The sequence below is a fragment of the Quercus robur genome, chromosome 7 (assembly GCF_932294415.1).
Source record: "Quercus robur chromosome 7, dhQueRobu3.1, whole genome shotgun sequence".
Lineage (NCBI taxonomy): Eukaryota > Viridiplantae > Streptophyta > Magnoliopsida > Fagales > Fagaceae > Quercus > Quercus robur.
The window spans coordinates 50,469,288-50,492,552 of NC_065540.1; the positions used below are offsets into that span (position 1 = coordinate 50,469,288).

Below are 23,265 nucleotides of genomic sequence, written 5' to 3' on the forward strand. Positions count from 1 at the left end.
TTACTATAAATTCTGCACAAGGTAGTGGCTACTCAATGACCAAGGTCATAGGCATTTTGCAGTCTTTGGCTGAGGAGCATCCTGAGAGACTTGATGACCTAACCATGTTCAGGGCCACTGAATTATTTGCATCGGCCGACATGAGGGAAGCTTTCATGGCCTACCCTGAGCATAAACGACTGGACTTGATCGAGCATCTGACTAAGTCACCCTAGGCAAGTTTGTTCAGTTGCTGTGTGATTTAGTGGGAGCACGGAACAATGTAATAATATATAAATATTTATTATTTGATGTTTTGTCAGTCTGTGTTGCTGACATATTATTGTATAAAAAAACTTATGACTAATCTGCACTATATCTGCAAATTGTAAGCCCCTCCCCTTTTTCCTTTGTTCTTTATTTATTTCTTTGAAGTGTGGTGTTGGGGTTTTTTTGTTTGATTAGAAAGTTTTAGGATTGGAGGTTTACTGTTCTCGGCTATTATAGTATTCTGGGTTTCGAGTTTAAAAGAAAAGAAAAAAAAATTGAAACTTGTTTGGTGCTTGTATTGACTCAGAATGTTACTTTTTGTATCTCATTGAATGTGTAAGTTTTGGATTTGAGGTGGACAACTTAAGTGAATTGTTGTTTAAGGTGAAAAAAATGTATTCAAAATTCTGTGTCCTTATTTTTCATTGTCTATGTTTATTAAGTTAGTAAATTTTTTGGAGAAATAGTTGGAAGTTTGAGATTGTTTTGGTTTTTAAAAGAGGTGGAAGTTAAGACATTTTAATGAAGTGGATTTGATAATAACATGCTTTGTGTTTGTTGTTTAGTGACTTGTCTCATTTAAATTTTTTCCGTCATCAATTGGCAACGTGATGACAGGTAAAGTACTTTGGGCTGCAGAAAGTGCTCTAAATTTTGAACAGGCAAGACTACACAAATTTAAAGAGATAGATGAAAGAAATCAGGCTTTGAGGTTGACTTATAATAAGGTATCCGTATTGCTGACACTACAGGGATTAAGTTTTGAAAAACTGGAATTAGTATATATATTTTCCGAAATTTTATTTGGGCCTTATATATTGAAAAGGCTAACGTTATTACTTATTACTCACCTAGATACTGTTATTGTAGATTAGAATTCTGATTTTGTGTATGTTATTTTATTGAAGTCTAAGTTATAGGCTATGTGACTTGCTTCCTTTATATCGGTAGGTGATGTGGTCTTATTTTTTGTTAGGATTTAAGCAGCTATGAAAAGCTTATTAAAAGGTTGATAAATCAAATACGTAGGTCAACAAAAGTTGTCAGGTGAGATAGATTTGATTATTGCTGCATTCTAGCGAAACGTTTAATCAGGGGCGGCCCTAGATATTTTAGGGCCTAAGGCAAGAACTAAAAAAATATGTGTATGTGCATGTGTGTTTATGTATGTGTATGTGTATGAGTGTGTATGTGTATGTGTATGTGTATGTGCATGTATATGTGCATGTGTATGTTTATGTATATGTGCATGTGTGTTTATATTTATGTTCATTTATGTTTATGTATGTGTATGTATGCGTATTTGTGTATGTGTATGTTTATGTGTGTGTATGTGTATGTTAATGTGCTTGTGTATGTGTGTTTATGTTTATGTTCATTTATGTTTATGCATGTTTATTTATGTGTGTATGTTTATGTGTGTGTATGTGTATGTTAATGTGCATGTGTATGTGTGTTTATGTTTATGTTCATTTATGTTTATGCATGTTTATGTATGTATGTATGTTTATGTATATTTATATTTATAAACATAAACACACATACACATAAACATATATGAACACAAATACAAACAAACATACACAAAAACAAACAAACATAAACACACATACACATAAACACACATAAACAAACATAAACAAAAACAAACAAATATAAACACACATACATATAAACACACACATATAAACATAAACATAAACACACATACAGACTGAGAAAAATTAAACCCTCATATAGACTGGAAAAAATTGTAAACTAACACCAATCCTCAAACAATTTCGTTAGTTACTTTGGTGTGCTAAATCGAGCCTTTATGTGTGTTTATATTTATATTTAAGTTTATGTGTGTGTATGTTTACGTTTATGTGAGTTTATACGTGTTTATGTGGATGTGTGTTTATGTTTATGTATATGTATATTTATGTGTATGTGTATGTATGTTTATGTGTATTTGTATGTGTATATGTATGTGTATGTGTATGTTTATGTATGTGTGTGTATGTGTGCTTATATATGTGTATGTGTACGTGTACTTATGTATTTGTATGTGTATGTGTTTATGCGTGCTTATATTTATATATGTTTATGTGTTTATGCGTGTTTATATTTATATATGTTTATGTGTATGTATATGTGTGTGTATGTATATGTGTTTATGCGTGCTTATGTATGTGTATGTATATGTATATGTGTGCTTATGTATGTGTATGTGTATACGTATTTGTATGTGTATGTGTAGGTCTTTTTGTATTTTTCAGATTCAAGTGTGATACCCTGATGTAATTGTAATTAATGGCTGGGATTAAAAGTTTAAAAAACAATTTTCAATCTCAACCATTAAATAAAATATATTAAAAGAGAGTTAAAAAGTTAAAAAAAAATAAAAATAAAAAATGTAAAAAAAATACATACGACAGTACACTTGTTCTCAGTTTGTCTTTCTTCTCTCACCATTTTTCTTTTCTTCTTTTTTATGTGGTACTTTGTTTTTCTTCCTTTTATTTCTCTTTATACGTCGCCTAGGCTGATAGGAGAGGAGCGAGCGAAAGCCACATCAAGAAAGGAAATCGAAAATTGTGTTGCCGAGCCAAAGACTATGAAAATCTCTTCCTCTCAACTCAGACGATCATCTTAGGTGAAATTGTGGCTCATGAGACTTAACCAGATTATGGTGTGTGATTTTTTGTTATTTATTTATTTATTTGAGATTATGAAACAAATTGTTTTTATATTTTGCTTACCCTTTCTATTTTCTAAAAACACTTTTCTGGGAAATACAATTTTTTTTGCTTTGCTTTCAGTCTATCATTCTTGCTTGTGGTATGTGTTTTATTAATTTAGATCTAAAATTAATTCAACAAGATGATTCTTCTTCTAAAATATAATAACAAAACCAATATATAATTTTTTAACGGTGGGTTCACTTTCAGTGTTTTCATTTTGTGATTTTGGTTGTTTTGTGGGTTTTGTGCTTTGATTTCGGTGGGTGTGATTTGATTTGTGATTTGGTAAGCTTCTGGGTTTTTGTTGCGATTTGATTTTGGCTGGGTTTTGGTCGTAGTGGTCGTCGTGATTTGATTTTGGCTGGGTTTCGGCAGTGGTGCGTGATTGGAGGTGATGAGCTTGAAAAGCTCCGGCTATGAAGGTTTAGAAGGAGAGCTTGGTGGTCAGCCATGGAGCACGGTGTGACGTGGGTTAAGGCAGAGAGATGATGAGAGGGAAACAAGGTCAGCTCTAGACATTTTGGGGTCTAAAGTGAGAACAAAAAATGGGGTCTTTTTTATACTTATATATTAATTAAATTAATGTTTATTTAATATTTTTATATTATGTTTTTCATCATTATTTTCATTTTCTTCTAAATTATTTTGAAGTTCATTATCAAGATTTTTTGTATTGCAAAATTGAACATCATTTTCTTCTAAATTATTTTGGTGAATTTCTTGCTCATTTGTGATATTTCCATCTAAATTTTGTGTTATATTTTGTTTATTACTAATAACAAATTTATCCATTGATCATTTTTTAGACTCAATTAATTTTTATTCTTTTTTTTCTTTTTTAAGTTTTTCATATCCAAATGCATATTTTCTAGTAGACATTTCTAATCAAACAATATATTTATAAAGACTAAAAAAAAATAATAATAACTTTCAAATGTAGAGCAAATGAGAAATAGAACCCGATTTATCTATACTACAATTTAAGGGGTTACACCTGTTTGGACTAGATTTTTTTTTTTTTGTTCCAAAATACCTCTACAGTCTATGTTTAAGTAGAAACAAAAGTAAAGGATAGTCAGGTAAAAATATATGTTTAACTTGCACTAAAACATTGCCTACAAAATAGGACCACTTTTTTGATGGTTTTCAAATTTCTTTATCTATTTATAAAAAATAAATAAATAAATAAAACAAACACACGTTTGTTTGTGAATATATCTGCCATTATAATTGATAAAAATAAAAAATAAAAAACACACACATCTGCCGTTATTGCAAAAAAAAAAAAAAAAAAAAAAATCAATTACCTTTATTAAAAAAAAGAGAGTCTATTATTCAAACTTCTCTATTTCCCATGTTTCACGTTTTCACGTTCTTTTTCAGGTTTTTTTTTAAAAAAAAAAAAAACTCTCATTACCATTTCCATTCTAATTGCATCGTTTAAATTGTTAATGATGTTGATTTCAAGAGTCTGTCATTTCCTCCGCCAATTTGCGAAATCTCTTATACTTTCAAGAGTGCTGGCAAGTTTGATCTCATTCCTATTTCCTATGATATTTGCTTTTGTTCCTTCTACTTTTATGAAATAATTTTATGGAGTCTAATTTGATCTAATACGTTTTGCATGCCATTTTGAATGAAAGGATTTTGGCTTCAAATTGGTGGATGAGGATGAATGGGCATTATCACTATTGGGAAACATGTACTAAAAGGTATGTTTGCACGGTTCAATCTATTCAAATTTTCTGTCAAAAATTTTCTTTTACTTTGTTTGGACCAAAAACTCTTAAGAAAGATAGTAACATCCTTATTCCATTCACATTGTGGTTTGCAGATATGTGTTTCAACTGAAAGCACTATAAAGCGACCTTGATAGATCGATGACTGATGCCAATCTAGGATTTTAGATTATAGCCAAACGAAAGTGTTAAGATTGCATGAACCCCAAGATTTTATGAAGAAGTTACCAAACTTTTACATTTCCTTTTCTTACTCATGTTTCACATTTGAGCCACTTAATTTTGAATGTGTAATTACATTTGAATCATGGAAAGCAACAATCAAATAATTGAATTATTTTTTGAATGTGTAATTACAATGTACCTATGGTGTTCCCTTCTTTCATTTTTATTTTATTTTATTTTTCAAATGAAGAGGGAAATTATTTATTTGTCAATTCCTAATCTTATATCTATGCTTCTGTTTACCTTTGCATGTTTATTTTGGAAATTTTGACTTCTGCATATGTATGGTGGGTGAATTTTTTTTTAATTAAAAAGAAAAACAAGATTTTATGCTATCGATGTTCTTTAACAAGTTAACTAGGACCCCTTATTCTTCAGGATTCTCCATATGTTACAGGGTAATTTTTGTTAGGAAGTTGGGCCACTTTAACAGAGAGATCTAAAAATGAAGTACATGACAATATTGAACTGTTGCTTTATATTTTTCAATCACAAACCCAGTTTGAACAATCTTCTACATTTTCAAATTCTAATTATATTAAGGTTTTCAAAATTTATCTATTAACATTCACATTAGAAGCAACACAAAATTTGGATGATATATAGGATCACGTGTGATGAGACTCTTTTTTATTTTTTGGTTGTAATGTTATAATTTTCTATTTATACCCAGTTGAAGTTTACATGTTTGTCCATTAATATTACACATTTGTGAATGATTGATATTACACATATAACATTTTTTTTTTTTTTTGGGTTAAATATTTCGTTGGTCACCACATGTATTTTGTAAGTAGTTTTATTGTTATGATTTCATTATGCATTTTCATTATATGCACTATTTATAAGATTTATTCAATGGATCTTTTTTTCCTCCCCCTATAGGTTAATACTAAATTATAGCATCATCTTCCAATTAATAACATGTTGATTAATACATAAACAAAATTGGCAAAAAATGATAATAATTACGGAATACTAGCCTTTGAGCACGAGCTCACGCGCGTGCTTAGAGGCTCTTCTATTTTTTGGGTAAGGGTTAATTTTGAGCATTTATTATAATTTGAGATTACTTTATTTTCCAATCACAAAAGAAATCTAGGAGTGTGATGAAAAAATTATTTCACCTGCTAGATTTTGTGATATTTTTAATTTTTTCATCACACTCCTAGATTTTTTTTGTGATTGGAAAATAAAGTAATCCCAAATTATAATAAATGCTCAAAATTAACCCTTATCCAAAAAATAGAAGAGCCTATGAGCGCGTGCTCAGAAGCTAGTATAAAAAGTATTGTTGTAGTTTCACTAAACAATAACAAATTTTTAGAAATTTCAACCAATTAAGCACAAACATAACAAAAATTTAAGCACAGCCATAACACTGACACAAGACTTATTAATAAGACCCACCCACCAAAAAAAAAAAAAAAAAAAAACACAAAACAAATCCTATCTATAACCAAAAAAAAAAAAAAAAAACCTTGAAGGCCCAAACTTAATGCCCAGTCCAGGGAGGGTCCAGCCAGCCATAATGATAAACTGATAAGTGATAAACAAAGTTACAAAACCAGCCAGGGAGGGCCCAAATCAACAAAGTTATCTTTAAGTTCTTAACAAATAAAATGGAGTGCCCTGTGCCCAAATATTTATAATTTTATACCTGATTCCTGAACCTCAGAACCTGATACAGTGAGGTGAGCAGTTGAGACTTGAGAGAGGCGGAGAGCAGAGAATCAGAGAGAGGCTGAGGCGGTCCAGCTGGAGACTGAACAGTGGAGACTGGAGACTAGAGAGAGGCGGAGAGCACAGACTAGAGTGAAAGGAAAAATTTTTAGGGTTTTGAGTGGATTTATTTATTTTGATTTGTGATTGTTTTGTGGTTAATCTCTTAGACCGGATTTGTAGTTTATCTGTTTGTTTTTTGGTTAATGATTTTGTTTAGAACTAATGTTTAATAGGATTTACCAAAATTTTTGTTTTTTTGGTTAAAAGGATGTGCCAGATTATTTTTGTAATTCATTTGAAACTATTTTTTTTTTTTCCATCTACTACCCGGTTCTTTTCTAAAATTTTGGGGCCCCCTTCCACTTGGGGGCCTTAGGCAATTGCCTAACTCGCCTAAGGGAAGGGCCGGCCCTGCCCTTAGCTTGTGCTTCCTTTGGTCTTCTCTTTGAACTTTCTTTGCCACGCATAGAGTCAGCTTTCTTGAGAGCATGAAGCTTGAAACAATTTAGCTTTGTGTACCCTTGTACGCCACAATGATGACACACATGCTTCACTTGAAGCCCCTTTTGAATTTTGGGTAATGACTTCCCTTTTTCCTTTGGTTTTGCACCAATGGTTCTTTTTATAGCAGCAGGGGTCTCAATCTCAGGCTTCACTTCCATGAGTTTCTCTTCATTCTTGGTTGATACGAACCTTACTTCCTTCTTGGGTTCGTCACTAGAGCTTCCTTCTCTGGTGTAGCCCAAACCAGTCTTATCATGTGAAGATTTTGTGAGGACAGCACGTTGTCAAGTTTCTTGGTGGTGATATGCTCAACCTTGACATTAGCTTGGATAATTTCAAGTTCAAGAAACTCGATCTTAGAGTAAGCTCCAACCAACTCTCCCTTGAGTCCTTCTACTTCACACTTCGCTTCCTTGAGTTGCACAAGTATACACCTATGTTCTTCTTCAATCTTTTCACAACAAGGTTTGCAACTTTGGCATATTTGCCACAATCTTCCAGCAATGAATTATATGCTTATTGAAGGTTGTTCTCGCCTTCATTTTGGCATACATCTTCATCTTCCAAGTCTTCCATTTCCTCTCCCTCGGAAAGATCACCAAGTTCATCAACCAAATTACTCAAATCATCCTTTGAATCAATGGAGGCAATTGCCATAAAGGCCCTATAATTTCCTTCACTGTCATATTCTTCTTCCGTGTTTGAATTTGAGCTTTCAGAATCACTAAGGGTAGTGGCAAACACTTTACCTTTCCCTCTCAAATAGTTGGGACACTCCTTCTTGAGATGTCTATAACCGTTGCATTCGTAGCACACGATTCCTTGAGGGGTTTGTGAATCCGTCCCATCTTTCTTCTTGAACTCCTTCCTGACACCTTTGGGGGAAGAAAACTTTCCTTTGTTGAATGACTTCCCACTGTTTTTCATCTTCAGAAATTTTCGGAAGTTCTTTACAAGGAATGCTACCTCCTTATCCACATCATCTTCTTTGGAGGAGTCATCTATTCTTTCGTTGATGGTTTTGAGAACAAGTGATTTGCTCAACTTATGAGAAGGCAATCCGAGCTCATATGTTTGGAGAGATTCAATGAGTTCTTGAATCTTGATCTCATCCAAATCTTTACTCTCTTCTATAGTTGTGACCTTTGCATGAAAGCTCTCTGGTAAGGACCTCAAAATCTTCTCGCCACCTTGGCATCCTCAATCTTCTCTCCGAGATTGAGCTTAGCAATTAAGATTTCATTGAACTTGCCATAGAATGAATCAAATGACTCATCGTCACCCATCTTGAGCTCTTCAAATTTGGTGGTAAGCATTTGGAGCTTTGTGTCCTTAACTTTCTTGGTACCCTCATAGGTAGTCTCAAGAATCGTCCAAGCTTCCTTGGCAGTTTCCACATGCTATATCCTGTGAAAATTATCAGTAGACACACCACAGAAAATAGCGTTAATTGCTTTACTATTGGCATTTGCCAAAGCAAGAGCTGCCTTGTCCCATTCGAACTTAAGTGTTGTGGGTCTAGCATACCCATTCTCGACAGAATCCCATACTGACTCATCTATAACACACAGGAATGCCCTCATACAGACTTTCCAAAACGCATAGTTAATCCCATTAAAGAATGGTGGAGCATTGAGTGATTGAGATCGATCCATCACAAAGGGGTCTAGGATCACACTTAAGTAATAAAACCACAACAAGTGTACTCGCTCTGATACTAATTGAAAGCTTGATTATGTGTTAAAACACAAGAACTGTTTAAACTCCCAAATTAAAGATTACAGCTTGGTTGATTTTACTCTAACTTAAATTAAGTGCAGAATAGAGTAAATGTGAGCGTACAAACAATAAAACTACTCTAAGCCATATTCAACAAATCACAGCAGTAAGATGAAAGCTAAAAGAATAGGGAATAAGAATGCAAACACAACAAGTGTACCCATTCTCGACAGAATCCCATACTGACTCATTTATAACACACAGGAATGCCCTCATACAGACTTTCCAAAACGCATAGTTAATCCCATTAAAGAATGGTGGAGCATTGAGTGATTGAGATCGATCCATCACAAAGGGGTCTAGGATCACACTTAAGTAATAAAACCACAACAAGTGTACTCGCTCTGATACCAATTGAAAGCTTGATTATGTGTTAAAACACAAGAACTGTTTAAACTCCCAAATTAAAGATTACAGCTTGGTTGATTTTACTCTAACTTAAATTAAGTGCAGAATAGAGTAAATGTGAGCGTACAAACAATAAAACTACTCTAAGCCATATTCAACAAATCACAGCAGTAAGATGAAAGCTAAAAGAATAGGGAATAAGAATGCAAACACAAGATAACACATCGATGTGTTATCGAAGAAGAAATTGAAGTACTCGGCGTAAAACTTCTCCACTGCCCTCCAAGCGGTAAATCGATCCACTAGACAATAAGTTGGGATACACGAGTAGTAAGAGACCCTCCAAGCTTAATCTACCCAATGCACCTAAGCCCTTCAAACTCCTACTCCAACAAGGCTTCTCGGAACCGTGTCTTATTTAGCTTTCCGGATCTCGCAGTACTCCCGATTGCATCCCTCAAAACTTGGCTTCTTCCAATGCTTCCCAGCAGCACCAAAACCTCACTTGACACTTAGAATGAGTGTGGTAAGTGTTTGGACTATCAACCTCTAAAGGATTTGGAAATGGAGAAGTAGAAGTTGAGGAAAACCACAATGGATTGTGTAGAGAATTGTGGGTATAACAATCTCTCACTTTCAAGGATAGTGGCTAGGGTTTTTTCTCTGAAAAGCACTCCTCTTAGAATGTAGGTAATGTGGGTATATATAGTGTGTGTAGAGACTTGGTGTATAAGATATGACAAATTGGTAAAAAAAAATGTTTCGCAGATATCTTGTGGGAAGGCCTTACCCGCGAGACACTCACGAAAACCAGCTGTCAGCATCTGTCATGACTCTCGCATTCCAATCATGTGCAGGGCACATGCTTCAATTCGTGGGAAGGCTTCTCGTGAGCTACCCACGAAAACTTCTTGCTCTTCACTTTTCCTTGAGTTTTCACACTCTCTCACACACACAACCTTTACAAAGAAATCCCACATAAAATACATGGTACATAAGAGTGAACAAAATTACAATTAAATTTGGCACAAAATAAAAACCAACACAAAATAATTATAAATCACAATTTTACAAAGTGTACTAGTTCTGACCAAAACCAAAGCACAAATCTAGTACTAATAGTCTAATAGCATAGGACATATTTTTGGGAGAAAAAGGTCAAGTATTTTTATTTTATATACTATCTCCATGAACATGCATAATAAAATATGAGACCAAAACCAAAGTAATCATCATGGAGTGGACTCAGGGGTACAAATCCTAAGTATCTATAATAATGATAATTAAAAAAGAAAAAAAAAACCCTATGTATCTGTATTAAAAAAAAAAAAAAAACTAGGATTTGATAATTAATTAAATTGTGTTCCAACGTCGAAAATCAAAACTGGAGAAGGTGTTTCTGAGTTTTATTTTGGGCTAAGTGTAATAGTTGTATTGGCCCACTTAGTGAGCCCAACATAGAAGCCCCGCCTAAAGCCCTAAAATCCAGTTATCCGCAGAATCCTAAACCCATACCTCCAAAACCCTAGATGATGCAATCCACAGTACTTCACATATAAAAATCTCTCATATCCTCTGCTAGGGTTTCTCCTTCCTTCATCACTGCTCTACTACTCTCTCTCTCATTTCCAAAAGAAATCATGGCTGAGCGTGGTGGAGGAGAACGCGGTGGCTTCGGCAGAGGCTTCGGCGGAGGACGTCCCAGGGGAGACAGGGGACGCGGTGGAAGGCGCAGGGCCCGTCGCGAGGAGGAGGAGAAGTGGGTCCCAGTCACGAAGCTCGGACGTCTCGTCAAATCCAACAAGATTAAGTCTTTGGAGCAGATCTACCTCCATTCTCTCCCAATCAAGGAGTACCAAATCATCGACGAGCTCTGCCCTGGCCTCAAAGACGAGGTCATGAAAATCATGCCCGTTCAGAAGCAAACCCGTGCCGGTCAGCGTACCCGTTTCAAGGCCTTCGTCGTCGTCGGTGACGGTAACGGCCACGTTGGACTTGGCGTCAAGTGCAGCAAGGAAGTCGCCACCGCCATTCGTGGTGCTATCATTTTGGCCAAGTTGTCTGTGATCCCTGTGAGGAGGGGTTACTGGGGGAACAAGATTGGGAAACCCCATACGGTGCCCTGTAAGGTCACCGGAAAGTGTGGCTCCGTCACCGTCCGTATGGTCCCTGCGCCACGTGGTGCCGGGATTGTTGCCGCTAGAGTTCCCAAGAAGGTGCTTCAATTTGCTGGGATTGACGATGTCTTCACCTCTTCCAGGGGCTCAACTAAGACACTCGGAAACTTTGTCAAGGTTGGTTCTCTCTCTTGTTTTTAATACCATAATCATTTCATAACTATAGCATAATCAATTTCTATACAGATAGTGCCTCTTAATGTCTCTATGCCTATGATTTTATTAACTGTTGAAAACATGGTAAAATGTCGCTAAAATCTAACCCTCTTATTTCAAAATCTGATTTTTTAACCTTGCTACTCGTATCAAGTTTGTTTTTTTTATTACTGCAACGTAGTGAATTATGATTGACTTTGAAATGGTACTTATTGTTCGCCGTATCATGTAAAGTGAGCATCTGTATCTATGGAATTACTGCATTTTGAATTGTATAGGTGTATCCTTGACAGCAGTGGGCAAGTTGATGGTTTTACGTAACGACTTTTTTATGTTACAACTGCAGAAACACATTGCCAATTAAGTTTTGACTCCATGATCTTAGACCCTTAGTCGATGTTAGATAAGCCTTCATAACTAGTACTAGCATTTGCAATGCATAATTTCTACTGTCTTCTATGAGATTACTTGCCATTGGAATTAATTAATATCAAGCATCTTTGCTCTTTAGTGCTTAGTCATTTAAAGAAACCAAAGATGGATTGTAAAAATGGTCTAAACTCCATTACCCACCATAAATAGACTATTAAAGTTTTCTTAAGGTCCATATTTTGATGTATTTTAAGATGTGTCTCCCCTTTTCACCTTCAATTAGTCACCTTTCTCTATTGTCCAGTACATACATCACTCATTCATCTGTCTGTTTTGAATAAAATTCACTAATTCATCAGTAAGGAAAAAAATAAACATAAAAGGTGGTTAACGGTTATAAGTTCTAATGTGCTAGTTATAAATCTGTGGGTCATAATGTCTCTGTTTTTCTTTCTTTACAGGCAACTTTTGAATGTCTGCTGAAAACTTATGGGTTCCTCACTCCTGAGTTTTGGAAAGAAACTCGCTTCACAAAGTCCCCATTCCAAGAGCACACAGATCTGTTGTCAAAACCAGTTGGTAAGCTAATCCTGGAGGAGCCTGAGAGCCAGAGGGTTGAGGCTTGAGCTAGTTTGGTTATAACAATGACGAGACAAATATTTTTTTAGAGACTTTTGAGTTTTGAGTACATGTTGCTGGTTGAGAAGTTTTCTATTTCATTCAAGGTTTTGGTATTGGACTATCAAATCCGATGATTTTGTGCTTATTTTGGCTTTATGATTAATTTTGTATGGATATTTCAATATTTATGCTATATGAAATCCAATGAGAGAGTTAATTTGATTCCGTTTGAAATGTTTCACATCATGGGAAAATTAAGGTGCATGGCCACTGATTTCTGTTTGCTTGAACCTTTTCATGGTACATTGCATTTTGGTAGCTGCAGCCGTACCAGAGCGATTAAAGTGAATTACATTTTGTCACTTCAGAGTTGTGGTAAGATTGTTTACTAGATTTTTTGATGGCAAAAAGGATAGTATAAATAAGCAATACTCTTCTAACATACAATATATGATTGTGTAAAATTGATCCACAACTACAATACCTATGAAAATTTATAAAAATACTATTAAGTTTTTTAAATTTACAATAGCACTATTTAGTTTTTTGTATTTTTTTTACTTATTTCGAGAATGAAGAAAGAGAGTGAGTGATGGTTTGTGTGTGAAAAAAAGAAATAATTAAAAAAAATCAAGAAAATTGATATTTTAATGAAATAGAATTTGGAGTATATAATTAGTAGGTAGTGGGTTTGAGTTAGCTTAACTTCTAATGAATTTTAGTTTGATGATATAGGATGAAACTATCTATAAAATAAAAATTATGATGTGGGTATTTTTGAAAAAGTTATTTATAAATAGTTTGAGCCAAGCTTGAAGAAAAACCTAATTATGTTCATTTATCTAGCAAATGAGTCAAGGTTAAGTCTAACTTTAAGCTCAATTACCAAGTAAGTTAAGTTCAACATAATAATTTGTCGGTAAACAAGTTTTTTATTTTTATTTTTATTTATTTATTTATTCGTTTGAACTTCTATATTAGAAACATCAGGAGGAGTTAATTAAGTTATAAAACTTTTGAAAAAAGCCTCTATTTAAATATATGCAATATTATATTTTTATATAGATTTGTGATTAAATTATGTACATAAGCTATCAAGTTATTATTTGAAATTTGACAAGGTTGATAACAAGTTCGACCATGGAAAATAAATCAAACTTAAACATATAATTTAGTTTGATAAAATTAAAAACTTATTCAAAATAAAATAAATTGAAAATTCCTAAACATTTATGTTTTTCATAGTTTTTCGATTTCACATTAAGAATAGTATTTAGGTAGCTCACTTGTTAGCAAAACATGTTTGGGATGTCAGGCAATTTGTTACTTAAATTGAGGAGAGTCTTTATTTATTAGAGTATGCTAGTTTCTTTTCGTTTATGTTAATAAAGTTTCAGTTTCGTATATTAAAAAAAAAAAAAAAAAAAAAAAAAAAAAAACCACTCGTTGAAACAATTACATACACACTAGAGGAATTTAATCCGAGTTATCCGGGCCATGGACAATCACGGGCTGTGATCTCAACTTAAGGTCCGTTTCGTCTCATAGAAAAGTCCAACACTAATTTTATTTTAATTTTAATTTGGAATTACGGAGACTTTCTGGTCCTGCTCCATTCCAAGTCCGGAAGCCGAAGGACTCTTTCTCTCTCTCTCTCTCTCTCTCTCTCTCTCTCTCTGTCTTTCTTTCGGTTCCGGGCCGAAAGCTTCTGGACACCAAAATCCAGGGACAAAGTCCACTCTCCATATATCTCTGTTTCTCTTCTCTAATAAGGGTATAGTTTACTTTTACTTACAAAAAAAAAAAAAAGGGGTATAGATATAGATAGGTGGATTTGAATATTGACTGAATTATTTTGAGTTCGAGAATGGGAACTCCGGAATTCCCAGATCTCGGTAAGCATTGCTCCTTTGACGATTGCAAACTCATCGATTTCTTGCCCTTCACATGCGATCGCTGCCGCCAGGTCACCCCCCATTTCTCTTTTCTTTCATTTGTGTTTTTATGACTTTACACCTCATTCATTCATTCATTCATTCTATATGTTAGTTTGGAATATGGGTTCTCAACTTATGGTCATTGTTCTTAAATTAAACCCCTTCTACTTGTTTGATTTTCGCATCAGGATCAGGATATATATATATATATATATATATATATATGTATATGTGTGTGTTTTGTTTAATTAATTGTTTAGATCCATGCATGCATGCTTTCACAATCTCTCTCTCTCTCTGCCCCTAGTTTTTTTTTTTGATAGATACAAGAATTGGATTCGAAATTTATGACATCTGCTTCATTATGATTTCTTTTTATCTCTAGGCTAACCCACCAACTGGTTACCTTTTTTTTTGTAGGCAGGAATTGAACCCATGTCCCTTATTCCATGACAAGAGACTTAAAAAAAAAAAGAAAAAAGAAAAAAAGAGACTTTACTAGTTTAGCTGGAACCCCTTTACTCCTACTTTCTTTCTACTCTATCAAATAGGCTTTTTTCTTTTATTAGAACGAACCACTCTTTCCTTTGGTCTATCTCGTACTTGCTTTTGCTTTTGCTTCTGCTTGCCTGTATCAAAAATCACATAGCTGGTGGTGGGTAAAGAAGGTTTGTGAATTTTGTTAATGATCTGATTAATTGACTACTTTGAATATTGGTGTTCCCCTAGGGAAGTGTATAAATGATTTTTAGGGATCACTGATATATACATGCAGTAATGTTGCTCTATAGCAAAGCACCAATCACACAGTTAGCACCCACAATGACAACTTCAACATTTTTTTTTCTGCATACAATAAATCTTCCCACTCTTGATAGTTCAGTTTGTATAGCTCTTGTTTTCTCTCTTTTGTTGTTATGTCATCATTTCAGTGGTTGCTCTTTTGTTGCATGTAACTTGAATGGCTAGAAAGTAGAAGTAGTGGAATTGATAATAAGTTTTTATTCCAGAAGGAAGTGTTAAGGCATCGCATTATGTGTTCTATGCTTGTCTCTGTCTTTGGAAACAAGTTAAAGGATCCTGGTATGCAAATAAAAGTTGGAATGTCTTTGGAAACAAGTTAAAGGATCCTGGTATGCAAATAAAAGTTGGAATCAACTTTGGTTATCCAAAACCAACGTTTTGGTGTTTAGATGATTTCAGAAATAGCAGTTGTTTTGTAACCAAATAAACATAGAAGAATAACCATTTTGATGTTAAAAGCGCAGTGTAAATATGTAGGGGCCACATTCCTTTGTGATGGTATTTGTATTAAGTGATTTTAGATCCTTTATGTCTTGTCTTCATTGGCATGTTCATTGGTTAAAATTATTACAGACTAGTCAAGGTAGTTGTTGTTATCTTGTGCCTGCTCTTTAGTGGGTTAGGCTGGTAATGTGTTTTTATCTTTTGATTCTTTCCTGTTTACTGTGGCATTTGACTTCCACTACTTCATGTGAGATTTAATTTTTGTTGTTATTTTGTGCTGGTGCTGATGTCTGAGCTTTAGGGAGGATTGGCTGGTGCTGTGTTCCTTGTGGTTTTCTTACATTTGTATTTTATCTTGTATTTTATGGATGGGTATATAAGAATTTTATTTTCAAATCTTTCCTCCTTAATCTTCTCAAATTGTGGACCATTGAGCTCTTGCATTGTATGTTCTTCTTGGGAGTTTTTGATTTGTGCCACTAAAACATGACAATTTTTTTACAGGTGTTCTGTTTGGAGCACCGAAGCTACATCAAACACAGTTGTCCAAATGCTGACAGACAAGATGTCACTGTTGTCATCTGCCCACTCTGTGCCAAAGGAGTTCGCCTAATTCCTGATGAAGACCCAAACATTACTTGGGAGACACATGTCAACACCGAGTGTGATCCGTCAAATTATGAGAAAGTCACAAAGAAGAAAAAATGCCCTGTCCCTGGTTGCAAGGATATCCTAACATTCTCAAACACAATCAAGTGCAGGGACTGCTTGGTAGACCATTGTTTGAAGCACAGGTTTGGACCCGACCACAAATGTCCTGGGCCGAAGAAATCAGAAGCAGGTTTCCCATTTATGGGTCTTTTAAGTAGGAGTAGAAAAGAAGAGTCAAAACCCAAACGAGCTCCAACTTCATCTTCCTCCGCGTGGGCTACAAGCATTCTTAATGCAGCTTCAACAGTTCGAGCCTCAGCTGAAGCAAGCATGTCAAAATTGAGCACTGAAATTAGCCAAAAGTGGCAGATCGCAAAGGATGGGATGGGGCAGAGCAGCAGCAGCAGTGGTGGGATTGGACAAGAGGAGTGCCCACAGTGTGGTGCAAAGTTCTCCTCTGTTACAACTCTGGTGGAGCATGTGGAGAAAGTCCATGAAAGGAATGGCAATCGACCTGGGGTGAAGAAGGTGACAATTGATGTCTGCCCAAAGTGTAGTAGGGGATTTCGTGATCCAGTGTCTCTTGTGCAGCATGTTGAGAGGGACCATGGTGGTACTTCAAGAACTTAGGTATGATTGTCAAAACAGCAAAGTGTAGTGTACTTTTGGAGAAAGTGCATATACTTTTACGCATTGCTTGGATTTAAGACTCTGAAAAATGCAAATATTTTCTGAGCATTCAATCAATCATTGGAATTGTTAAATCGTAAGTTTTAATGCAAAATGCTTTGTTCATTGTGAAATCAATCGTTGACCATGAAGTTGTATTTCTAGTTAATTGTTATTGGCGGCCTATTTTCTTGTGAAGAGGGTATAGAAATGAGCAGAGATCACCAACCTATTTGGAATTATTGTGACATGTCAAATTTTTTTCTTCTCCTATGTTGTGTTGGTGACCTTAAGATGAAGTTTTCTGGGTCTTGTAATATTTTGGTTAGGAGTAGAAACAATTTTTTTTTTTTTAGTTTTACTTTCATTTGAGTCTGTTGTATAAGTACCCAAGAGGAGGACTAGGACTAGGAGACATGAATAAATAAGTAAATAAATATAGCTATCCTTTTAATGCTTATACAAATTAAATAGCATTTCCCCAAAAGCTAAGATAATGGAAGCAAGTAGCAAGTTAGCAACAACAACTATTGTTGTGAATTCAGCATCCAGTTGAAAAGATTTTATATGTTAATGGATTCTTTAGCTGTAGAAGGGAGCTATTTCTAGTTTGGAAATTTCTATATATTAGAAATTTGAGTTTATTGTTTTCGTTATACAATTAAGAGTTCAATATTTGACACATTAACATGGGGGTTCAAGCGATAACCTAGTTGTAATGACATTTTTTGTGTTGCTTCATGTCTGTGGTTTGAACCCTCTTCTCCCTCTCCCATTATTTTTCTTAATAATTTGCTAGGAATATTGGAATATATGGTAGTTTAGGGATACATGACAATATGATAATTGAAAACATTATGTTGCTATAGATTGTGGCTCAGGTTCTCCAAAAAGAGGAATGGACCTATAATTGGAAGCCATTCAGCCATGACCTATTCTGGGAGCATGGCTATGAAATTATTCGAAGCCATTGAGTCATGGCCTATTGTGAGGGCTACCCTATCTTAATAATGAAATTGCTGAGGCAATTAATTTTTTCTAATCGAAAAGAGACTTGGAATAGGAAGGGTATAATGGATATCACAACAGTAAATTATTGTTGAGTTTGCTTCAAGGAACAAAAACCAATTATCAGTAATCTCGAATCTTCTCCTTCACATTAACTTGAGTTGTTAGCTGGTGTAGCTATTATTAAAATCTGTGTTCTCCAAATCAATGGAAAGTTAAGAACCAACAAACGTATCAATGACAAGGGAGTCAATACCGTACTGAAGGCTGTATCGGTTTGGCCAATGGTACGATATATTTCAGATACCGGTCAATACTGGTATACCGTTTTGGGTTTACTGCTATTTTTTATATTTATAAATAAATATATATATATATATATATATGTATGTATGTGTGTATATATATTATAATAAATATAAAAGTTTACAATAAAACATTTCCTCAATTTAGAACTAATTATTCATGATTTTAAATTTTAGTATCAATTAAAAGAAAAAAAAACACTATAAAAAATAGAAAGCTTATAAGTTACTATTGCATACTAAGAAAGCAAATAATACTAACTAGTCGCTAACCCGTGCGATGCACGGGATAGTTAATCTTGGAACACACTTGTAGTTTTTGATACTATCTCAATCCCTCAACAATCTTTACCCTTCTAGCAATATATATATATATATATATATATATATTTCTTATCCTCAAACCAAACCTATTTAGCGCATCTTCTTTTTACTTGCTTCAAAATAAAGCATAACATTAATCTACCATGTGCTTCTACCAGTTTTGCAATAATAATTCCCCATGTATAATCATTCCCATCCAAAATATTAGCACACAAAACAAAACTCCCCAATCAAAGCATTGAAACGTAAGAACATATGGAAAATGCTAAAGGTACTACCAATTTTACAACAAAAAGCTTACGCAACTTACATCAATAAAAAAATTTAAAGTGGGCGCATTTCATGAATTAGCCCATCCATTACAATGATGACTCCAATTTTTCTAAAGCGCCTCATCTGATATGTTGGATTTATGAATGTAGTATTATGCAAACTATGAACATTTCCAATTAACAGGAAACCAAACAGGTTCAAGAGATACACCTAAAAAGGGAAACATTAAAAGAAAAAATTGTCAGCTCAAATTTTATTTGCTTTAGTCAAATGAGTTCCATAGCAGCAAATTGCTAGCATCATAACTCATTTAGTTCATAAATACAAATAGAATAAATTGCTGGCATCATAACTCAACTAAATGGTATAATCACATAATACATCAATTTATGAACTTAAAATATGAGGCAAGAAAATCCATTGAGAAAAAAAAAGTACTCACATTTTATATAAGCCTATGCACCATAGAACTATGTTAACCTCAATATCAAATTACAATGGCTACAATACAACTTAAGAAATGAATGCAACAAAAAGAAAAGAAACTAAATAAGAATTGAATAGGTAGATTCAAGATACCACCATATGCACTGAAACTTTCTTTCAAGAGAAAGCAAAAGCAATCACCTTTAAATCAATATCTACAAACATTATTTCATTATACTATTATACGAAGGACATAAGCAGTAAGCCTAAACCCAAAATATTCTTATATGCCTTTTTCTATATACCCATAATACAGTAATTTAGAATAAAGCTTATTTCAGCATCAAACTTAGCAAAGCACAATAAAATCAAGTTTATAGCATAATTTTAACAATTATAGCAGAAATATCAGCTATAAATCAAAATGGCAATCAAGAATATATATGTACATTTCAAAGTGGCAAGGATCAAAACATGTGCATATCTCTAATTTTAACATGATTATATGGATTAAACAAACACAGTAAGGATAAAATATATACACACACTCACATTGAAACATTAAAATCACTATTATTTCCATGGACGTAATTCACTCTACCATTAAACTCAAGCCCAGAGGATTTTTAATGAGCCTTACGGACTTATGGTTATCTACAGGAATTGGTAACCATCATCGAGGAAAAAAATAGTCTTCCAAACTTAAAGATTGTCACCATTCCCATCTCTTAAGAAAAAGGAAAAGAAAGGCATGATTGTGTTTCTTTTTCTCTATTTTAAAAACATCATTGAAAAATACCCAAAACCCATTAACCCAAATACTCTAAACAAAAAAGCAAAACAAATGTGACACAAATATCCTAAAGATAGCAAATTCTAACCAAATACCTTTATCAAAACAAAATCTAACCTAGAAATAAAAATCAAAGATTTAAAATCAATCCGACCAAAATACCCAAAACTAATCATATTTAATGCCATTTTTGAAAGACCATAAGTTCAAAATCAATCCAACCAAAATACCTGTTTTAGATGGTGTTTTTGGGAGCAAAAAATTATGTTGGTTTGGAATTTTGTTGCAGTGGAAGGCCAAACAAAGTCTTTTATAGATCATATGTAAATCATGTTTGAAATATTACTGAAACCTAAATCACCTGGATTAACTACATTTGAAATTACCTGAATTCTTTCTATCTTTCTCACGATGTCAAAAATCTTCTTAAGTACCTCTTTGTTAGATTTTTGATGCACTTACAAAGACAAAATGACATTGAGGAGTATTTAGTAATTCACCCAGTGAACGATTTTTAAAATTCAGATTTTTTTTAAAAAAAAAAGTTGAAATCTTACAAACATGAGAATGTACATGGTGAATCTAGTGGACTTGCACAACATGACTAACCCTCCAAGATAGCAAGATATTATCACAAATTAAGATGCATTAAAATTTAAAACAACAATTCCATAACAAAAGAATAAAGGGTAGTTCAAATAGTTCATATTGTTAATCTCATGCCATAAAGGAAACAACAATTTCTGAAAAATTTATTGACTCAGTTCTTTTAACAAACAGGCAGAGCACATCATTAAACAAAAAATTGAAATAAATAGATATTGAGACTTGAAGGTCAAATATTTGACGTACTAAAGTAGAAATGGAAATCCAATTCAGATGCAAAGTTTGCATTATTAGCCTCGTTGATCAAATATGACAAAACTCATCTCTAACATTACAGAGTGTGTGTGTATACTAATGAAATACAATTTAATAATAAAATTGACCTACTCATTGTGATATGTGAACAACATGGCCTTTATATCATAACCCAGGAAAAACTTTAATTTTAGAAAAATATATACTGAAAAAACTTGACAACAATGGTAGAAAAGAAACATGGGAAATGAAAATATAAAGAGGGGAATATATTTCAACAAAAAAATTAAAAACAGCATAAATGAAATGACAAACAGAGCTTTATTTTTTGGTAACATGAATCTATGTTCTTCAGAACTAAATCAATCCATGAAGATCTCCAGAGATTTCTCTTTGGAGCCAAGACATACTCAAAACAAATTTAACCCAAATATCCAAAAGAAATACCAAATCTAACACAGGTAACTGATATTAAAAACAATTCTAACCCAAATTTCTTACTCAAACTGAATCTAAGCCAAAACCTGAATGCAATGTAATCCAATCCAATCCAATCAAAATACCCAGACCTAAATCATATCTAAACCCAAATTTAAAGAACCTAAACCAAAACACAATACAATTCCATTTCATTTGAGGTTTAAGATAGGCCACAACATATACATCTTAAATATCATATTTGTAAGCAGCTGAGATTATAGTATTCCTCAAATATAGTCATGCATACAATGTACAATTATTTGACAATTGACATGTGAAGTGTGCCCATCATGCAGGACCAATCATGAAAAAAAAAATCATGTGATATATTTGGGTGAGTTATGGCTATTTTGACTTCCCAAATTGGATTTGTTGTTATTTATGAATATTGCTATTTTTTCTGAAGTTGTTTTTACCCTAAAAGGTAAAATTATATTGTATTTAGACACTACTATTTTAAGAGAATTCTGGAAATAGAATCTGAGCTCTGAATTTGGGAAGGAATATTGACAATAAATTAATAAAAGTACTTCAATTAACTGGGAAAAGAGCATGAACAGTTCAATGACAATTATGTTTAAAAGCAGAACTTTTAATCTATAATAAAAAATAAAATAAAAAAAAGAAGTAATGCTGGAGTCTTACTGTTAGAATAATGTTATCTATCATGCGTTAATAGTTGTAAATTGTTTAAACACTAAAATTTTATTGCTTGTAAATGTTGTTTAGATGATCATTTGAAAGTACTATGCACAAATATTCATCATAACAATAGCGTATCACTGACTCCAACCAAATGTACAACAACCAATTATGCATAATACAAAATACAAAACCAAGCAAAACCCATCATAAAAAACTGAAAAGCCTATCTGGATCAATCAAATTTTGATATCATTCCATCTGTGTTGGCAGAATTTGTGATATTGAATTGGAAGCTGGAGTTGTAACTGGTAAAGATGGTGCTTAGGCTGGTGCTCATGTCAGTGGAATTTTCATTCCTTCTCTCTTTGTTTTGGGATTGGAGAAGTTCAAAGCAAGTGAAAATTTGATGAACATAGATGCAAAATGAGCAGTACAAATAACATATGAATCCAACAGCAACTACAATAAAAAATGAAGTCCTACTTGCTGTGAAAATCATTTATCCTCTGAATATTTAGACTCAAGACTTAGTTTGTTAGATAAACCCCTAAACCCTTTAATTTACAAAAGTAAAGCAAGCTGAAGAGTAAAAATTAAATTTAAAGCATAAGTTTGAGCAGTACATGCAGTTTTTGCATTTTATATAGCAAATACTTCTGGTAATAAGCTATAATACTTCAAAATCCAAATAGAGCCATAGTATTACATATACAGTTTAGATTAAACTGAAATAAACCAATAATGATATTAAAAATAAAAAAAAAATCCCACAGATGTGTATGTAATTAGGTGTAGAATTAGAACATGTCATAATCCCCAGTATTGTTAATCAAGTTAACCTGGTATAAATAAGAAGATTTGAGAACCAAGGTTCTTAATGCTCATGTTTTAAATACTACCAATCATATATGTTTGCTGTTTCAGGGCTTTCCCTGTCTTCCTGGTCACTTACTTAAGATTTCATAGTAAAAAGACTTAGAACTTGGAGATTTAGCTATTATGAAATCTGCCTCATGGGGCAGGA

The 23,265-nt window shown here is 33.5% G+C and overlaps 2 protein-coding genes across 2 annotated transcripts; both read left to right on the plus strand.

Moving 5' to 3' along the window:
- Positions 1–10,819: 10,819 nt before the first annotated feature.
- LOC126693804 (40S ribosomal protein S2-3) lies at positions 10,820–12,846 on the plus strand. The gene is made up of 2 exons (XM_050389943.1): positions 10,820–11,589; positions 12,462–12,846. The coding sequence occupies exons 1-2, from the start codon at positions 10,936–10,938 to the stop codon at positions 12,624–12,626; spliced, it is 819 nt and encodes a 272-aa protein (XP_050245900.1). The 5' UTR covers positions 10,820–10,935; the 3' UTR covers positions 12,627–12,846.
- A 1,387-nt stretch (positions 12,847–14,233) lies between these two features.
- LOC126693805 (zinc finger AN1 and C2H2 domain-containing stress-associated protein 11-like) lies at positions 14,234–17,368 on the plus strand. The gene is made up of 2 exons (XM_050389944.1): positions 14,234–14,587; positions 16,311–17,368. Exons 1-2 carry the CDS (start codon positions 14,489–14,491, stop codon positions 17,085–17,087), a joined length of 876 nt encoding a protein of 291 aa, XP_050245901.1. The 5' UTR covers positions 14,234–14,488; the 3' UTR covers positions 17,088–17,368.
- The last annotated feature ends 5,897 nt before the right edge of the window (positions 17,369–23,265 follow it).